General features: G+C 44.1%; 1 protein-coding gene across 1 annotated transcript in view; it reads left to right on the top strand.

Moving 5' to 3' along the window:
• The first annotated feature begins 94 nt into the window (after positions 1-94).
• The window catches only part of LOC306775046 (sodium- and chloride-dependent taurine transporter-like), a 35,315-nt gene continuing 15,353 nt past the window's right edge, over positions 95-20,056 (top strand). The window contains exons 1-6 of the mRNA XM_079265257.1: positions 95-236; positions 11,331-11,551; positions 11,642-11,776; positions 15,652-15,740; positions 17,382-17,536; positions 18,241-18,373. Coding sequence (XP_079121383.1) covers positions 11,332-11,551; positions 11,642-11,776; positions 15,652-15,740; positions 17,382-17,536; positions 18,241-18,373 — 732 coding nt within the window. The 5' untranslated portion in view covers positions 95-236; position 11,331. The remainder of the gene's footprint in view (positions 237-11,330; positions 11,552-11,641; positions 11,777-15,651; positions 15,741-17,381; positions 17,537-18,240; positions 18,374-20,056) is intronic.

Below are 20,056 nucleotides of genomic sequence, written 5' to 3'. Positions count from 1 at the left end.
TGCTGTGGCGCTGCGAGGAGGCAGGCTGGTGTTTTTCCACTGCCGCGGACGTCTCATGTCCCCCCGTTTAGAGAGACAAAGGTCAGGAAGAGAGGTTTATAACCAGGCTAAAATATAAGCTACCGACTCGTCCAGCCCCTCAGTCGCTCTCGCGGACACAGACAAAACGACACGTGCAAGGGACTGAAGAACATTAAAAGGACACAATTATATACAACATTACATCAACAGAGCAGGTAACGGAATACAAACTCTAATAATTTGCATCCTCGTTGCACACCTCAGAAACGGGTCTGGAAAGGATGACTGTGCTCTTCTTAGTCACATGATTCGGATTTTTATCATAATTATGATTTCCATGCGTTTAGTTGCGTCTGTGTTGTGTCTGAATGAGATTTCTTCCATTTTCAAACCAAGAGCAGCGTTTAAGAAGAGCTCGTGCATTTATGGGTGGAAATGATCAATTAGCTGCGTTTTCTTGCATTTCTTTGTGTTTTGTATGCATCTGTGCTGGTGGCAGTGTGAACGCTGATGGGGAAGCTGTGATGTAGATGTTGGATACAGACTGCTCTCTCTGTGTGCTGATTTGGTGGATTTAAATTGTTTTAATAGCTTTAAATGTAACCTGAGGTTTGTATTCCATGTCTTCTTCGTGTGTTGTGCAGACTATTCACACATTCGTGCGTGGGATGCTTTTAAGGGATATTCTATTCTTTAATTTGTCATTGTTTCCCTCCACCCTCTTGTTGAGGATGTCGAGCAGTCCATTTTATGTGGACTTCCAGGTATGAACTGGTTATTTTCTTTTGTCAAGCAGTCCGTCTCTTTTTCCAACATCTGTATGGGTTCGAGTTGTATTCCAGCGGAAGGAAATAGTCGTGTTGTATATTCTTATTTTTTGCTTTATTTCATTGACTTCATTTCATTTAGTACCGTTATTAAACCGCACAAGAAAAGAGGGGGAAGTGAGGCGCTCAGAGCGCTGAGAAGGCGGAGATGATCAGCATCGCGCGCTGCTTCTCCACGAGTCTCTCTCTCTCTCCCCCCCCCCCCCAATCTACAGGCGCTTCATGGGTACTGAAAACATTTGCAATGCAAATGTGAGATAGCCGCATGACAAAAATCCCTTTAGAAATGAGAAAAGATAACTTAACATGTAGACAATGCAATAGAAATACAGGAATCGGTGGCAACATTTACAGAAATGTAAAGGTTTGTGTTCAGTGTGTATGTACAGTAAGAGATCAGCACAGTAAGAATGGTATGGAGTGGTCTCGTGTGACGTCACCGTTTTAGCTGTCGGCCATGTTGGAGTACACACAAAGCCACTGGCATGCACGGCTGAGTCGCATAACTGATCATGGTGAACTTCTGTGCTGTCTTTGGTTGTGGCAGCAGAGCTGATAGAGACAATAAATATATTTCTTATATATATATTTATATATATATATATAATATATGTGTGTGTGTGTGGGGGGGGTGAAGTTAGGGGTTAGTTGAAAGTTAATTCCTACACACACGCACACAATGACATGCATGTACAATGTACACAAACACACGTGTCTGTTTGCACTGAGTAAACATTGAATATTGCTAAATATCTGACCAGATCTGTATATATTTACTCTTCCAATGACGAGATGAGAATTCTCGACGACCGTTGCTTTGACGTCTCGGACCCATCCACTGACCAACTGATTATAAGCGTCGAGCCCTTTGTAGCACGCCAACTCGTCTTTTGTGTAAGGACTGGGGGTGTTCACGAGATACGTGTAGATGTTGGCGTAGTTTACCGATGGAAGATAAGTAGGATCGGCACTGAAACCATCTGCACTCATCGTATAGGGATCCAAGTTACCAATAACCTTCAATTTGGCCAGGTAGCGAACCTTTGGTGCACTATCCAGTGATTCAAAGTATGGTATTTTCGCCGCACTTCCTTGTTTACTCGCCGCCATGTAGGATCTGTATGTACTCCAACATGGCGGACAGACCTCGTAACTAAGGAGATCGTGACGTCGGCGAGACCACTCTATATGAATGACAGTCTTCATGGTGGGTTTATTCCATCCCATGCCCCTTTCTCTCTCTCTCTCTCTCTCTCTCTCTCTCTCTCTCTCTCTCTCTCTCTCTCGCTGTCTCGCTGTTGGATCTCTTAGTTAGGGAGCTGCTCTACTGCCGATCTCTTGTTTTTTCTCTTCTTCTTCCTGTATTAATAATATTAGTAGGAGTCATTTTTCTATTATTTCCTGGTGTTATAGTTGGTGCTTCTGGCTGCCCACCCAGAGCTCGGTTCTGCACAAGGTTTTTACCCGTGCTTGCTTATAGAACATTCTAGACCAGATGTCTTCAACAGGGGGTCTGCGGAGGTACTGTAGGGGGTCCGCGAAATATTTGGTTGATTAGACAATTAAAAAATAAAAATAAATAAAATAAAGTTTTTCTCTAAACATGAATCTGTCCATTATTTTAATAGTTCAGTATTGTATGAAAGATAACGGGTATCTTTATGCATGGCAGTGGCACTAATAGGCCATCACTTATTATCGTTTCCACATTTGTTTAAAATGAAAACATCTATTTGAATAGCTTGTTTGCATGATTATCATGCAATTGACAGACAATGCTGATGTTGGCATTGGTATCAGTTGACAAGGTGTGTTTATGAATGGCAGTGGCACGGCCTCCCTACTCACTGTACCTTGCACATGTTTAAAATAAAAACATGAATATATGAACCTGTGTATTATTGAATAGCTTAGTATTGAATGCACAATAAAGAGGTATGTTTACACATGGTACTAGGCCCATTTAATATAAAACTATTTTATACAATATATATAGTCGAGGGTCCCTGCTCCATCTCTCTATCGGTTTGGGGGTCCTTGGCCTGAAAAATGTTGAAGACCCCTGTTCTAGACCTTATATGACTTCTGTTGATTTGACGTTAAAAATTATGCATAAAATGTGTTATAGTCCTGATGGTGGCGCTACAGGTCATTCATTACAAATAATTCAACCTATCTCCCGCCGTAGTTTTGGCTCGATTGAAACCAAACTTGCTATTCTGCATCTTCAGACTAACCTCCCACAGAGCATCAACGCGTTTTAACGTGAACAGTGCTGTAAACGGTTACTGCAATGTCTCGCTAATTAAATCTTGAAGGTTTATGGAAATATATCACACAAATGGATGTCATGGTAGATGTAGTGTGATACATTTCAGAACTTTTTGAACTGTACTTTGAATTCTATCCTCATGTTAGCTATTACTTTAAACACCAGTTTTTCTCTTGTGAATCTTCATAGAAAGAAGTTACAGACTTCTCTATGTTGTCTTGATGAAGTACAAATATTTGCACGGTTTTCATAAACCTGTGCATACCTTCACTCTGGTGCTGTCCCATACAACTCCATTTGTATGAAATGAGGCAGAAACAATGTTGTTGCCTTTGAAGAAACCCCTGGGGGACAGTTGTAACTTCGCTGGTCGAACAATAGAATAGAAAGCGGATAACACGTCCTGTGCTGCCCCACTTTAACCTGCAGAAGGAAGATCACGGAATTCTCCAACCTATACAGTTTCAATTTGTTTTCTGGTTGCTGTATTGGATTTTGGTTCTTGGTCGGTTAGTGAGGTCTCTTGCATATGTCTTTTAATGGCTGAAACAGAAGGTTTAATCAGGGGGGCAGCATTTCTTCAGTAGGGTTGGGTTGTGATTGAAGTTTTGGATTACTTTTTGCAAGGTACCCAGAGTTGTTGACGCCCAACAACTCTGGGTAACTTCCAACCATTCTGCCCAGATTTTTGTTTACCAGAATACAGAGTCTTTTGGAACTCTGCCCAGATTTTTGGGCGTTAAGAACTCAGTTTACCTTCCAACGTTTAAATTGATCCAAAACTTCTATCCAAGCTTAACTTTTAAGGATCACTTATCACACGAAAATCCATCTTGTCGGGCTTCAAGTAATCGTTTGTGTCCAACAAACCAGAGCGCGGACCAATCAGAGTCCCGAGGTTCGTTCAAAACAAAAATGGCAGCTCCTGAAGAGGTTAGCGTAGATGCTGCAATAGCATCAGTTGAATCACAACTGTATTATTATTGTTTCATTGAAAGAAGACAGAAGAACAACATTGAAGGCTTTCCTCGACGCAAAAGATGCTTTTCGCTCTTCTCCCCACTGGCTTAGGCAAGAGTGTGATTGATGGATGGTTCATCCAATCACCTGCCAAATATGTTTCTTAAAGTGCCTGGCTTACTAATGACTGCTTCTCCGATGGTTCTGTGTCACAAATCATCCGCTGGGTCAGGTGAGCAAACTACGATTGTTATAAACCAAAAATTCATATTTTCTTCTTCTATGTCGATGGTATTTCGTTTTGCATGAGCTGCACTTGAAGTGGCATCTGCTGGTAAAATGAGTGGTTCCTCTTTTTTTCTGACTCAGACTTACTGGCACCAAGCTCTTGAGTGATCTGACACGGTGACACAGTGTTCATGTAAATGTGCGAGCTAGCCGTTTGTACTTTCCACATATATCTGATATGACATGAATGCAGGGTTGAAATGATAAAAGCTGGCGCATTCATGCAGCCGACGGAAAATTGGTGAGTGGGTCGGTTTAGTACTAAGCTGGGGTGAGCTTAGTACTAAACCGACCCACTCAGGATGAGAGCAGGGATCTCGTCGGGGCAAAGCGTCTTTGGAAGATGTTGTCCTGAGACTGATGCTACACGTACTGATCCGTAGGTTCCAGATCGTTTCATGAATGCTGGTACCATAGTCTAGCTACAAATCTTAGTTTATGTTAGTGTGTGTAAACAGGAGTGGAACCTACTGACCTGCATGACATTGAATCCTGGAAACAACTCAACAGTGACTGTTGACTCTAGTAAGATAAGACGAGAAGGTATGCACCTCTCTGCATTCTTCAACTTCCACACTTCCTGTTATCTCTTTCTGTGCCTCTATCTCTCACAGGCGTTCTCACTGTGATACTCTGTTACACTTGACGTTTCCGTCCCTCATGCCGTGCTGTTTCCAATCCTGCTCAATTTTGTTTTATCTGCATCTGTTGCATCTGTATTTGTCTTTAAGTGTGTGTGACTCTCTTTTCTTTGTCACTCTCTTTTAGTGACCCGTCTGTAGCTGCATACCCTTCTGCTCAGTTAACTTTTAACAGCTCTATTCTTTCTTTCACCCTCTGCCCGTCTACCATTCCCTCTACATTTCCCTCTCTTCATGTCCGATATTTTCTCTCACACAATCATAGTCACAATAAAGTTCTGTTTCTCTACCAACCGACCGACCAACGAATAACCAACCAACCGAATGGTTAAAAGCGTCAAATATTTTTTCACGTTGGCATTTAAATTGTTATAATTAAGAATTTTGAAATATTGCGTGAAAATGTCCACCGGCTACTCTTCCTCTCTCTCAAACACACACATGTGTCCTCGCCTCTGTAATTATCTCAGTCCCTAGTCCAGGGGTGGGCAAACTTTTTGGCTCGGGGGCCACATTGCGTTTTAAAATTTGACAGACGGGCCGGGCCAGTAGCAGATGAATGGAGTGTTTGTGTGAACTAATATAAATTACAAGTAAAAGCCATGACCTCAAAAGCAACTTGCATTTAATTTCAGTGGGAACAGTGTTGTTGGTCACCCTTTTTAACCAGTGCGTCAACGTTTGGTGTCAGTTTGGTTGTGGCAATTGGATGTGCAATTGGGTGTGGGTGCATCTCACTGGCGTCAGGAAACGTATCAGAATACCCATATTGTATTGGTTAAACTGCATCACGTGACGTGATTTACAACGCATTGGTCGGTGTTGTTCCTGCACAGCTGAACAAGTGCCGTAAATGCTGGAAAGGACCGTGAATAACTCCGCTGCATGAAGCAAAGTCCCGTGACTGAAAACGGGTCCGCGACGAACCACCAGTTGAGAATCACTGGTCTGCAGGATTGTGACGAGCGGTGAACAGCTGTTTGTGTGGCGTGTCTTCCGTTTCTTCCTGTTTCATTCACCTACATTCCCCTGGGTCTTAAGCCCCTCCCTGTACAGCTTCTTATCACCCTCTTTGCACCAACGTACATTTATAACAAATACCACGCATATTACGGTAATCAGCGTTGCATGTGTGTCAAACTATCGGTGCATCTCCGGTCTGTCTTTGTTCATCCTACATCGCTCTGTTCTGTTCTTTAATGTAACGTTACTGGAGCGACGGAGCCTCTCCCAGCTGTTAGCAGACTGTTGTGCTAGCGGCGGTGAAATTTTTATAAATGTACAATTATTAGTGTGACAAATTGTTTATGTATCACAGACTGTTGTGTGCTGTGGTGTTTTTCTCTGTTAAAGAGCGTTAGTTGTGGGTTGTTAATTGTTGTGTTATAAAGTTATGACCATGACTAGAGTTCCCTCTCAATACATATAAGACAACTAGCGCTGACAGCAGCAAAGAATACATTTAGCTGTCTGTTGAAAGCAGACAGCAGTTGTTTTGGCTATGCACCGGTATAATGGTGTGTGAAGAATTCATATCATACCGGAAATAAAAAAACGGTACACTGCCCAGCCCTAGTCTTTATTATACTTTGGGCAATTTTGGACCAACATCTGACGGGCCGGATTAAAAGGCCCAACGGGCCGTATCCGGCCCGCGGGCCGTAGTTTGCCCATGCCTACCCGAGTCCAAATGTATATATTGAAGAAAGATGGATGTAATGATTTCCAAAATGTATGTTTTTATCGAACAAAATATTCTCCTATATAAGGCGTTTTGCCTTTTTAAAAACATTTTTACAGAAGTCATAAACTGTTTGCTGAACTGTACTAACGAGGCTTTCCAGCAGCAATCTAGCAGCACCATGAACTGCTTTTATATGTATAACCACAAATAAATGAGACGTAGGCTATGCTAGTTGCTAGTATGCATGTTCATTTTTATTTTGGATACGCTACAACAATGCAGTGAAGAATAGTTATTGTGGACATTTGAGGCCCATTATCGTGGCCAACCAATATCGTGTTCAACGATTATCTCTTCATATCGCCCGAGCGTAGTTGGAGGAGTAAAATATCAGTTGTGATTCTCAAAGGGAGGACGGAGTGAAAGAAATGTGGGTCAGAGGAGGTGGAGGAGGAGAGTGGAATTAAAAGGTGGTTAGCCCAGTGGAAATGTACATGGTCTTAGAATAGGAGAGCGTGTTATATAAGTGGTTAGAAAGTGTGTGTGTGTGTGTGTAATGGTGGCTGGGTTCTGAAGTCACTACATGAGTCTCAGCCCAGCAATCTCTCCCACACACACACAAGACAATGAGTCTCTATGTTTTACAGCAAGACTTCTGCCTGTGCTTTAAATGGTCCCAAAGGTCACCGTGATTCCCACGGCGTGTCTCGCTCTCTGGAGGTCGCTGGAGGCAACGTGCAACAACAACATGTCCTGCTTGTGTATCGCTGCTCTCTAATGACTGTGATAACGTCAAACTCTCTTTGCTCGAAATACGAAATCTGCAAATTCCTCGTCCGACAATCGCCCTTTAAAACAGTATGGTGACATCTTCCACTTTGGGTCTTCTGATGAAGCTTTTCTGGGCGGCACTCTGCTCTTCTGGTAGATTAGCCATGGCAGCTACTTCTGCTCATGCTCACTTCCATCCATTCTCTGCTGCCTATCTGGGGTCCATGTGGCAGGAGATGACAGCAAAGTAATAAAGGTAGACCACGCGTCTGTTTTTCCCTGGGATGTCCGCCAGCTCTTTCACACCTTGGGTCAGGTTCTGCCACAGAGTCTCCACCCAGTTGGTTGGCCTGGAGCACCTCCACAGGGAAGTGCCCAAGAAGCATCAACATCAGATTCCTTGAGCTACCTAAGCTGCCTAGTTTCAATGCAAAGTTCTTTTTACAGATAGCTGAGCTCCTCAAGCTATTTCTAATGCTGCGTTCACACAAGTTTCAATAGCATCGCGGCCAGGCGTGACAAGCTACAGCATCATTGCTCAAGCTCTTGTTGACGTTGTTATGCCGTTAAATAGCATTTTCTTTGATGGAACGGATCAAGGTGTAAATAAAACGTATGATTGGTTGACACCTCAACACATCATTGGCGCGTCCTTCACACAGTGGCGAGGGTAGCCGATTGCTGAGTTATGAAAAGGATTGCAACCACATTGCCCAGTTTTATTATATTCTTGACTCTTCGTTGATGCAAAAGATTTGTAGCCCGATATCCAATTGGTTTTAGCTGTAAATAAAATACTTTGAACAAGACGTTAATTATTGTACATTTATCGTCATCATGCTTATCCTCTAGCAAAATATGATAGCATATTAAGTGTTGAGAGGAAGTGAATGAATGTTAGGAAAAAGAACAGTGTTGCTTTGAAGCAATTCATTTGCATTTATCCAAAATACTTGATAGTACAAAGTGCAAATGTAAAGCAAAGAGCTTCAATGTTGTAAATGTGTTACACAAGTGTTACACAAATGCTTTTGTGAACTCGACAAGGTTGAAGGATGATGCAGAAACACGAAGTAACAAAACAAACATCTATTTGTATTAATACACACAAATTACTTATTTGATGTGAATGTGCATCAGTATTGATTGTGGAGCTCCCATCATGCTCTTTCTCTCTCAGGAACAAATATATTGCTATGCATTGTAGATAGTTGAATGTGCCAAATATGGTACAATGATAAGAGCTCAATGTGATTAAGGCTGAAGTTGTGGAGATGATTGTGTAATGTTTAGGCAAAAGATGCCTTCACTTGGTTTTCAGTGGCGATAAATGGATTAGACATCGCCTTGTACCCGATGTAACCAGGCCTGTGGATGTCTCATTTGTTTTGTGTTTGTGTAACACTTGTGTAACACATTTACAACATTGAAGCCCTTTGCTTTGTATTTTGTGCTGTAAATTATTTTGGATAAATGCAAATGAATTGCTTCAAAGCAACACTGTTCTTTTTCCTAACATTCATTCACTTCCTCTCAACACTCTACAGATACTCGCAGATACTGTGAATACTTTTAAGAACCAGCTCAAAACCCACCTTTTTAGGCTGGCGTTTGTGTAAAAAGTAAACCCATGTCCTAGACCTGCTCTTAAAATATGTTTTACATTTTTATTTTATTTTTTATTATTTATTTATTTATTTATTTATTTATTCTCTGTATATAATTTATTGACCCTGGGGTCACATTGTGTTTTTTATGCTTTTAAATATCTGCTCTGTTAAGCACTTTGTGATATTATGTCTGTGAAAAGCGCTATACAAATAAAATGCATTCATTCATTCATTCATTTGATACATTTCACCCATTCTTTCTGTGGTAGCTTTTATAGTGAGTTAAAAGCTTCCATGGAGTGCCACAAAGCTCAGTTGCAGGTCCTCTACTTTTTAGGAGTCACCATCTGCAAGGTTTCAGAATGTATTTCTTTGCTGATGACACCCAACTCTATAGTGGTGTCCATCCTGTTTGTTTTCAGTAGGATTGGAAAGAGATTTGCTTTGCATGCTGTGCCAAAATGAACCAAAACAAGGAAGCTAAACTAAAATGCATATGATACAGTGTAAGCAAGCAAATCACAGTTTGTGCTACTATTAATGCTTGTCTAAAAATAGAATTCAACCACAATCGATTCATTCAAGTGTTTCTCGTATAGACGGTCTAAATTATCCCATTCTCTCTGTGGTCAAAGAGCATCAGCCAGTGTTGCAGGATAGTCTTCTGATCTCGCATTAATTGTCGCTGGTTTTGTTATTCACATCAAAATGCCAGTCCGCCTCTATTGTGGAAGTAATAGCACTCTTGGCCATTAATATCAACCGCTGTAGTTTGCCACGGACATAATGGAGTCCATTGTATCTCAAGCAGGAAATACTTCCATTTACACACACACACACACAGTGAGTGCTTTCATTGTCCTCAGTGTTATTAATTAACTGTCTATGAAGTTGGTCATGAAAACAAATGTGTCTGTACGTGTGCTTGTGAAATGATTAACTAGCTTTAAGGATACTTGCATGCACTATCGGATAGAGGGCGGATGTACTGTACAGACAAAACAAATGTTGAAATGTCTCTCTCCTTTATCTCTGTACAGATATATACGAGCAGCCTTTTTTAATACGTGTTCGGTAAACGTTTCTTCTGTGTCTAGAACATGTTCATGGTAAAAACATTTTTGGAAACAAATCAATGAAAATAAAATAAAATAAGCAACAGACAGAAAACACAAGGATTCATCTGAAACGTGATCTTGTCCTCGATCCTGCCCCGTTTCAGTATCCTGCAGAAAGTCAGAGATTGGATGAATGAGAGAGACAAAGATCTGCTACAGCAGTCTGCCAGATGGAAATAAATGAAGACATGACATTTTCCACAATGACAGACATCTGCTGACTACTAAGTATGTCTGTCTCTCCCTCCCCATTGCACACATACACGCCTGAAGAGCCCTGGCTTAATCCATTAAGAGGACATGTTGAGTGTGTTTGTTTTAGCTGTAGCTTTTAATTCAAGGCAGATACATTGAAAAAAAGCAACTTGTACATTTTTGTGTTGTTTATTTGTCATTTGAAGATAAACTGCTATATCTGTTTTGATATGTAATGGAATTGAACTTGCAATACCATCAGTACAGGCTATAAACGTGTAGTAACAAGCATCACACCAGTTAAGCTACGTGTGTGGCTTTGTGGCTTGGTAATGATATCGTAACGGCTTCAAAAACGGCTGACATGAATCAGGGAAGGCTAATTTATCTGTGTGTGTGTGTGTGCCACCTTTGCTGAACGGTTTTTGGAGATGTTGTTTGTGCAACAGACTAATATTTGGGAAGCTGTAACTATAACATCACAAGTGTGATTCCCATTAAAGCTAACATTGTATTTTTGTATCTACGGGCGTACAGTTGATTCTATCTTGACCTCTGAATTGGGTGTCATTGAAGTATGGGTAGAAAGTAATATGTCTATAAATATATCGTTGGATTATTTTAAGAGCTTTCAGGACAAATAGACGACATGAACACCTGGAATATCATGTCGTTTTCCCTCTCTTCTTTCAGCACATGTGTTAAAGCTTTCAAACCTAGTTGTGTGAAACTGCTACCGCCAGTCAGTCAAATGCTGGAACATCCTTGGTTGGTCCACCAGCCACTTTGGTGTGTAGCCAGCCACCATCAAGTGGCTCTGTTGGGGTCCGGAAATCAATTCAGCTTTCTATGTATTGACAGCAGTATTAAAAGGCGGCGCCGTCAGGGGATTCATTTCAATTCTCACTGGATTTGTTTTTCTCTGCGTCTCCTGTTTCTACAGAATGGCACAAAAAGAGAAACTTCAGGATTTCCACAAGGACACTCTGAAGCCATCTCCCGGTAAAAGCCCCGGCACACGGCCCGAAGACGAGGCAGAGGGCAAACATCCGCAGCGGGAGAAGTGGGCCAGCAAGTTGGACTTTGTTCTGTCGGTGGCTGGCGGCTTTGTTGGTTTAGGGAACGTCTGGCGTTTCCCGTATCTCTGCTACAAAAATGGTGGAGGTAAGGCATTGTTGTACCTCATCTGTTCATTGGGTTGATTGGCTTATCTGCTTTTTTCACGTTTAAAATGACTGTTTTCACTCCACCCAGGTGCATTCCTCATCCCCTACTTCATTTTCCTGTTTGGCGGAGGTCTGCCGGTCTTCTTCCTGGAGGTTTCCCTGGGTCAGTTCACCTCTGAGGGTGGCATCACCTGCTGGGAGAAGCTCTGCCCCATCTTTACTGGTATGTCCCCAGTGATATGAATTGATTGTTGGTAGAGCATTACATTTTTGGCAAACATAGTGACGGTTTCGGTTAACTTAACTCTGCAAGTGGCGTTACTTTAGTACAGCAGCTACGTCACAAATGACTAAACACTGACTTTTGGTTTCACGCGGGACACGAACAATGGTCTACTCGTACACCCCCACCTCCTCCCTACGCCGAGTTACGTGGATCCCATACAAATGGTGTATTTATGAATTATAGTGCATTACTTCTCAGCTACGAAGTGTGTGAGAACAGCCTGAATATCTGGTCACATGATACACACTGTATTCCATACATATTACAGGCTGATATATGCTTTTCACTGCAAAAAAACATTGACTAGATCAGCGGTTCCCAAACTTTTTAGGCCGCGCACCCCCTTCTACATCCCGACTGGGTTCGCGCACCCCCCCCCTTAATAATAAAAAAAAAAAAGAAGCAACAGAGCCTTTTAAGCCTTCATAGCCGCATAAGAATCTGACCAATGAGAGAACAGTCTGCTCGCGCGTGGCATTTGTTTACAAGATTTAGTCCGCTGTTAAATGTTGCAGTGTGAACACAAACCGAACAAAGGAGCAACTGCAACAAAGCAAACGAACTGAAGGTGTGAAAACGCCCTGAAACACTGCAACAAAGTTTCAATAACTTTCAGTGACACAAGGCGTCACTTTTAAAGAGCAATCAGGATGCGAGGACACACGCACAGGCTCAGAGGCAGATTGTCACATTTAATTTACAATTAATGAGCGACTAATGAAGCCAGGATGTCTTCGGACAAAGCATCGATGCGGCGCGACACAGTGTTGTTGGACACCGGGATCATGTCCAACTGTTTTGCTTCTTTCCCTCCAATCATACATTCCACCATCTCTCTGGCAGCTGGCAAGCTCACGTCTTCGGCGATTGTGTGCGGTAGCCCCTTTCTCGCTATTCTGTAACCAGATATGAAGCCCGTAGTGCGTCATTTATAGACCCAACACACGAATGAGACTCCAGTTGTTTTTGGCTGTTTTGTAACTCCTCCAATTTGGATATAAACAATGTAAGGGGCTTTTGACTTGCACTGGCATGCTTGGTGTTCAGGTGGTGACGTAAATAAGAGCTTCAGACTGTTAGCCAGAACCTCACTGCACACCACGCACTGTGGCTTTGGGCAATCTGCGTTGCCAATCCAAGTGAAGCCCAGACACAGATACTTTTCATCATATTTCCTCTTTTTTTCCCAGTCTGATGCTCACTCTCGTTTCCTCTTTTTCACCTTGACTCCGCGATGGGCCGATGTGCTCCCGATGTGTCTGTGCTGCACCTCTCCGTTCCCCTCGCCTCCGATTCCTCTCTCTCTCTCTGTCCCTCTCCTCTTTTACGACTGATAGCTTCAGATGTCCCACCTGACAGTTTTTAAATTAAAATTACATTTTTTTTAAATATTTAATATTATTACACCATCAGACCGCCATTACACTTTTCCTCTCGCGCACCCCCTAGAGGCAGCTCGCGCACCCCCAGGGGTGCGCGCACCCCACTTTGGGAATCCCTGGACTAGATGATTAAACCAATTGTGGTATGTTTTAGTCAGCTCCACTTATAGCTCTGCCCACTGCCCCGCCCCCACGGCCTCTCGCTGATGACTGATGAGAGGCCGGTATCAGCAGCCGTCTCCTGCCCGACTACTGGGCTTACATTTTTCCAGACCTCTGTTGTTTTTCACAGAGGAATGGCTGTGCAACATAAGGCTGAGTCACACCAGACTCTCCTCCAATCAGAGCGCCGAGACTTTACCCTGCAACCGTTACCAGGCAACCAGGCACTGCACTGGTACACCGACACACTGAGGCCTCTATTCAGCGCCAGCCTTCCCCGGCTCTCACCTCGCTCTCCGGCGAAAACCTCCTCTCTCCTGAGAAAGCACGCTTTAGAGTTCCGAGATGTATTTCACGATTTTACTTCTGGCATCGGAGTGAATCACGTTTTTGTGTGTGTTGCCCAGACGCTCCTTTATTTCTCTTTCACTTCCTCCATCATACTTCCTTCCTTCCTTTCCTTCCCTCCTTGTTCATTCCCCTCGTCAGTTCTTCTCACCTCCCCCTCTCCTCCTGTCCGCTGCCAGCTGATTAAGGTTAACGCATTCATCGCCATCTCTTCTGCTCTCCGTCGGTGTTTGTTTAAACGTACATAAACATCCTCTGATCTTACCTGAGGTTTGTACATTTAGTTCGGTAATTTTATCGCGTAACCGTCTCATTATCTCCATTTAATTATTTACTCGTGCCGCTGTTCTCGCTTTCACATTCACTTTCTTCCTTTCAGACACATTATCCCCCCGCCGTCTCGCACACACACACACACACACGCCTGAGACGGTGTACAGGGTGTCCCAAATCACACGTTGCTACGGCAACAGCGCGGCAACACATCAGAGAGAGAGAGAGAAAGAAAAGAAGCAGATCAGCCAGAGGAGACGTGAGATGGATCGATGAAGACGAGGAAAAAGGTGGAGAGAACTAAAGGTGGAGCGAGAGGGAGAAAGAAAGGAAGGAAGGGAGGGAGGCCATGGAAAAAATGTAGGCAGAATGAAGGGAAGACAAACAGAGAGAAGGAGAAGGGGAGATAGAATGAAGGGAATGGAAAATCAGAAGGATTAAAGCAAGAAAGGCGAGCGGGAGAAAGAGACACGGTAGATAGAGGAGCCCCTTCTAGACCTTTCTTGTAAACATGATTTTGGAAATATAAATGCCGTGCTCATGAAGCATCATGGCTTTGATGTGAAATGAGAGAAAGAGAATGGAGACATGTGGTTCCAGACATCTGAATTGCTGCCCACGTCTCGTGTTGTGCTCATTGAAAAAACCACGAGAGCAACAATCAGAGAGCGAAGCCCGTCCGTCCAGATCCACTCCGAACAGAAGAACGATGAGATCAGTGCAGCCAGATAGTTTTAATTCGACCCGCAGAAATACCAACTCTCAAATCGATTTGCTTTAGACGTTGAAGGACATTCATTTGGATGAGTGGCCTCTGTCGGCGGTGTGTGCTGACTGATACACACACACACACACACACACCAATATACTTATACAACCACAATCATTACTTAACCTCTTACCTAAAACCTAATCCATGTTCAGATCTTGACCCAAATCCCAACTCCTACTCCTGCTCCCATTTTCTTCTCTTTCTATGCTTGTGTAATAGGAGCACACACACACACACACACACACACACACACACACACACACACACACACACACACACACACACACACACAGATCCTTGTTCCTGTGTGATCCGACGCGTCAAACAACATTTAAGAGCAGGGTAACACCACTGAAGGTTAAATAATTTAAAACATATTTCTGTCGACCTCGAGTAGGCCGAATGCACGAGAAGATAAAACTGACTTTTGAGTTTTTCTCATTCTATATTTCGTGAAGCTTCTTTTTGACGGCTGCACAGTTGCATCAGATTCACATAATTTCAAACGCATCTCCATGTGATGTAGCCTTATAGAGATTATATAATACAGCTGTGTGGGGTTTGAACAGCATCACAGAGGAGACAGAAGCATCATCCTGCCAGCATCTCAAGGGAAATGTACAAACAAAGGTGTTCATCAGTCCTTCACTTGGGGACAAAAGAAATGTCAGTGATGACATGTTGGACAGACATGGATGTTAAACTACATCATGATTGGTTGGCAGAGGAATACAGACATGACGCAGTAATTTCGGACATTATTCACTTTTATAAATGAATGCTATCTCGTCGTCATGTTTGAACCCTTAGTTGCCATTTCGCTGGACTGTTGATGTCTTCATGTGTCCTCACTTTGCCCTCTCTCCTCCCTCCAGGTATTGGTTACGCCTCCATTGTGATCGTGTCCCTGCTGAATATCTACTACATTGTCATCCTGGCTTGGGGTCTCTACTACCTGTTCCAGGTAGGTGTGGGAAGACATTTGAAAAAAAACAACAACAACTCTGATGGCAATAAAGTGAAGCTCTTTCATTTCCATCATAAAGAAAGGATTTTATGAGGACATTCTGATGCTTGACCCTCTACGTACTGGCTAGCAGGAGCGTCAGTGTTGTAGTATACGGGCAATGCATAGCTGAGAAAAGGTCAATCATAACTTCCTAAAGAGTGATGGAGTTAAACCCGTGAGGAGCAAATTCATCGTCTTTTGATCGACTGAAGAACGTAGCATTGTCATTTAAGGAATACATCGTTCTTCAGCGAGCTCTCCTTTGTTTGGAAAAATAAATGAAGTCCAATAAAACATCAGTTTCACATGTTCTTCAAAAGCAAATACAATGACCCAGTCTTTCCAAGAGGTTATCTGTTGACCCATCCACTTCTCTCGCTCTCTCTCTCGCTCTCTCTCGCTCGCTCGCTCGCTCTCTCTCTTTCTCGCTCTCTCTCGCTCTCTCTCGCTCTCTCTCGCTCTCTCTCGCTCGCTCTCGCTCGCTCTCTCGCTCTCTCTCTCGCTCTCTCTCGCTCTCTCTCGCTCTCTCTCTCGCTCTCTCGCTCTCTCGCTCTCTCTCTCGCTCTCTCTCGCTCTCTCGCTCTCTCTCTCGCTCTCTCTCGCTCTCTCTCTCGCTCTCTCTCGCTCTCGCTCTCTCTCTCACTCACTCTCTCGCTCTCTCGCTCTCTCTCTCGCTCTCTCTCTCGCTCTCTCTCTCGCTTTCTCTCTCTCTCTCTCTCTCTCTCTCTCTCTCGCTCTCTCTCGCTCTCTCTCTCTCTCTCGCTCTCTCTCGCTCTCTCTCGCTCTCTGTCTCGCTCTCTCTCTCTCTCTCACTCTCTCTCTCTCTCACTCTCTCGCTCTCTCGCTCTCTCTCTCGCTCTCGCTCTCTCTCTCACTCACTCTCTCGCTCTCTCGCTCTCTCTCTCTCTCGCTCTCTCTCGCTCTCTCTCTCGCTCTCTCTCGCTCTCTGTCTCGCTCTCTCTCTCTCTCTCACTCTCTCTCTCTCTCGCTCTCTCTCTCACTCTCTCTCACTCTCTCGCTCTCTCGCTCTCTCTCTCGCTCTCGCTCTCTCTCTCACTCACTCTCTCGCTCTCTCGCTCTCTCTCTCGCTCTCTCTCTCGCTCTCTCTCTCGCTCTCTCTCGCTCTCTCTCTCTCTCTCTCTCTCGCTCTCTCTCGCTCTCTCTCTCTCTCTCGCTCTCTCTCGCTCTCTCTCTCTCTCTCTCTCACTTGAAAAAGGTAGCGTTTGAGCGTACATAATGTATGTGTAGGCGTGTGTTTGTTGGTGTATCAGGTCAAAGCGTGCAGAATTCAAATCAATAACTTCACAGCTCATCTTGGCTCGCTCACAAACAGTGCATGTGTGTGTAATCGGTTAAAACAGATATCAGTTCAGTCTGCCTACAGCAGAATGGTTTGTGATGTTGCATTTGTGAGGGGAACAGAGCAAAGTAGACATCATGAACGTGTAATCTCTGTGTTGTAAAACAACATGTAACGTAGTATTGAAAGAGACCAATTGGAAAATTCCGGCAAACTTGAAGCAAAGAGCGGCGCTTCTGTTCACGTCCCAAAGCCGTCCTCCAACATAACTTCTGCTTCTTCTTTGCTGGTTCCAGTGTTTTCAGCCGGAGCTGCCCTGGGCCAAGTGCAATCAGCCCTGGAACACCGGCCGCTGCATCGAGGACACCTACCGCAAGAACAAATCCCTCTGGCTGGCTGCCAACGCCACCAACTTATCCAACTTCACCTCCCCCGTCACCGAGTTCTGGGAGTGAGTTACATAAGAGAGTCATTCTGCTATAGAGGAACAAAACGCTTGTATTTCTTTAAACCAATCACAACTGTCTCGGGTGGTACTAAGCACAGGATGCAGTGATGGTGCCCTCTCCAAATAGATAGTGTAGATAACAGAAGGGGGTGGGGGTGGGGGGGTGGGGGGGCAGGTTATACCCACAGTCTACATCCACGAGTCAGACTATAGTGAAAGGAATACTTCCACCACACAATGAGCATTTGGAGGCCGGGTGTAGCACTCCTCTACACTCTCTCGTCTCTTGTACGGACTCGAAGACGGAAGCGGCGGGCGTGTTTTTGGCACATGTTCGGGAGGAAGCTGTTCTGTTGTTAGTCGCGGCCCCCGTTTACTTGAACTCATCAAGGCCAGACATTAAGGAACTTTAATTCAGAGGCTTTGTTTGGCTTTGATCTGATTGGCTGGCAGTCAGAGTGACTATAAAGCGACCCGGACACATTTGGAATAACCGTCAAAGACGAAAGGGTTCTTAGGTAGTGCCAAAGAAAACCTGTTCATCTCTCCATAGGACACAGGAAGTAGTTCAAACATCAGTTATTTCCTCATTACCGCCACAAAGACTTTCCCTCGTGTGTGATACCTCTTGATTCATTTGAAACCGCTGAGATCATAGTGCTGTGACTGAGTTGTACCGTAACAGAGCTTTCCTGTTCCTGCTGCAGACATAACGTGCTGGGTATCTCCAATGGCATCGAGGAAATCGGTCCTGTCAAATGGGACCTGGCTCTGTGTCTGCTGCTCGTCTGGGTCATCTGCTTCTTCTGCATCTGGAAGGGAGTGAAGACCACTGGCAAGGTGAACACATCCCGTACTGTCCTGTATTCATGTTGTTGGGAACGTAGAGGGTCGTGTTTGGGTTATCAGCATTTGAGAAACTGAATTCTTGACATCAATAGAATTATTAATGTCAGTAACAATTATTAATGATTGTTAATAACAACGGGGCACCACCCTGTAAACAGGGACTAATAACCAAACGATAAACTAAGTCTCATGATCAGCGGCCACTCGTAATGTCAATAGTCGGGTGCGACTACACATTCAGTGACAGTGAAGGGTTAAGTTCGTACACGGGCCACTACATCCAGATCTTATTACACACATATGCACAAGTAATCACAAACGACTGCTCTTTAAAATATAACAGAGTTTATTCAATCAAAATAACAAGTGATCAGATCAATTAATATCACAACCAACAACGCTATCATACAACTTTATGTGCCTAATATCTAAACAAATGAATAAAATGGGTGAGGATGTATGTAATACAAGTATGTGTGTGTGTGTGTGGGCCCTATGTGTGTGAAAAGGAAGGGGGGGTCTTAAAACTACAGCTAAAGACTACAAAGATGGCGCAGTGGGAGTCAGCGTGTAGTCACGTGTGTAAAAGGGGAGGGGCTTTAAAGACTACAGCTAAAACCTACCACCAGATGGCGGAGTCGAGTGACTTCGACAAAATGGTCAGCGGTATGTAATCACGTGTGTGTGAGCACATGTGTTGGAACAATAGGTGAGAGTTTCACTCACAATCCGGAGCTCTATGTGTGTGCAAGTTACGGAAACCAAGAGGAATGAAAGGGCAGAGAGAGGAATCTGAGTTTCTGTGTGCGATGTCGCGTTGTAGTGAAAATGAGGATCGCCGATCGTATCTCACACAAGTTGCCGTTGTCGCGTCGCAAACTGACGACACTTATGCCCGATCGTCGCGTTTCCACACTTCACTCACAGAATCGATTCAAGGAAATAGCAAGAACAAAATGAAATCAAATAATCCCAAAACAACAGTCAAACAGGAAGCGCACAGTACGACGGGCCTCTGAGCTCCGTCGACGATTGCGCAATCTCTCAGCAAAACCAAAACAATGACTTAACACGACAAAAACACGGGAATAATAACATATGAATGAATGTCCTGAATTAAACTTAGGTTGATTTAAGCTAAGCTACGCCCAGACACCGTGACTCTTACTTTGAGACGCTTCGTTGCAACGTTGTAGAGTGTTTGTCAATGAATGGTTTTCCTTACTCCAGAAGAAAAAAAAAAGGCGTGAAGCGGCTGCTTCTTTCGGCGTCGCTGGTGAGCGGCTGCGGTTTCGGCCCGGCTCGCTGCAGAGAGAGGGGTGAGGTCGATCGGGTCCTCTGTGGTTCTTCTTAGAGGCCGGACGGGAGTCCAGAGCGAATAGACCGATTTTCACTGCGTCGGCGCTTATAAGCGGGCCTGCACGCACAGCGGGAGCGTGCTTTTCGGCCAATGAAGCGTCCGCTTCAGCGGTGGCTGAAGGCGGGAGGTGTGGTCATCTCCCGAGGGGGCGAGGATCAGACCTCAGGTCAGCTTGTGAAGAGGGGAGACACATGTGAGGGCCTCAGCCAGCCAGGAGGTGGCGCCAGACCCCAACAATGTTTTCATCGTGACTCGTTGTGTTTTGCGCTGTTAATCAAGAGGAACAAGAGTTTGTTCCTCTTGAACTTGCTGAA

This window comes from Melanostigma gelatinosum (genome assembly GCF_949748355.1).
Source record: "Melanostigma gelatinosum genome assembly, chromosome: 3".
NCBI lineage: Eukaryota > Metazoa > Chordata > Actinopteri > Perciformes > Zoarcidae > Melanostigma > Melanostigma gelatinosum.
Note: the sequence above shows the minus strand (reverse complement) of the source record. Positions and strands in the feature narration are given on the sequence as shown.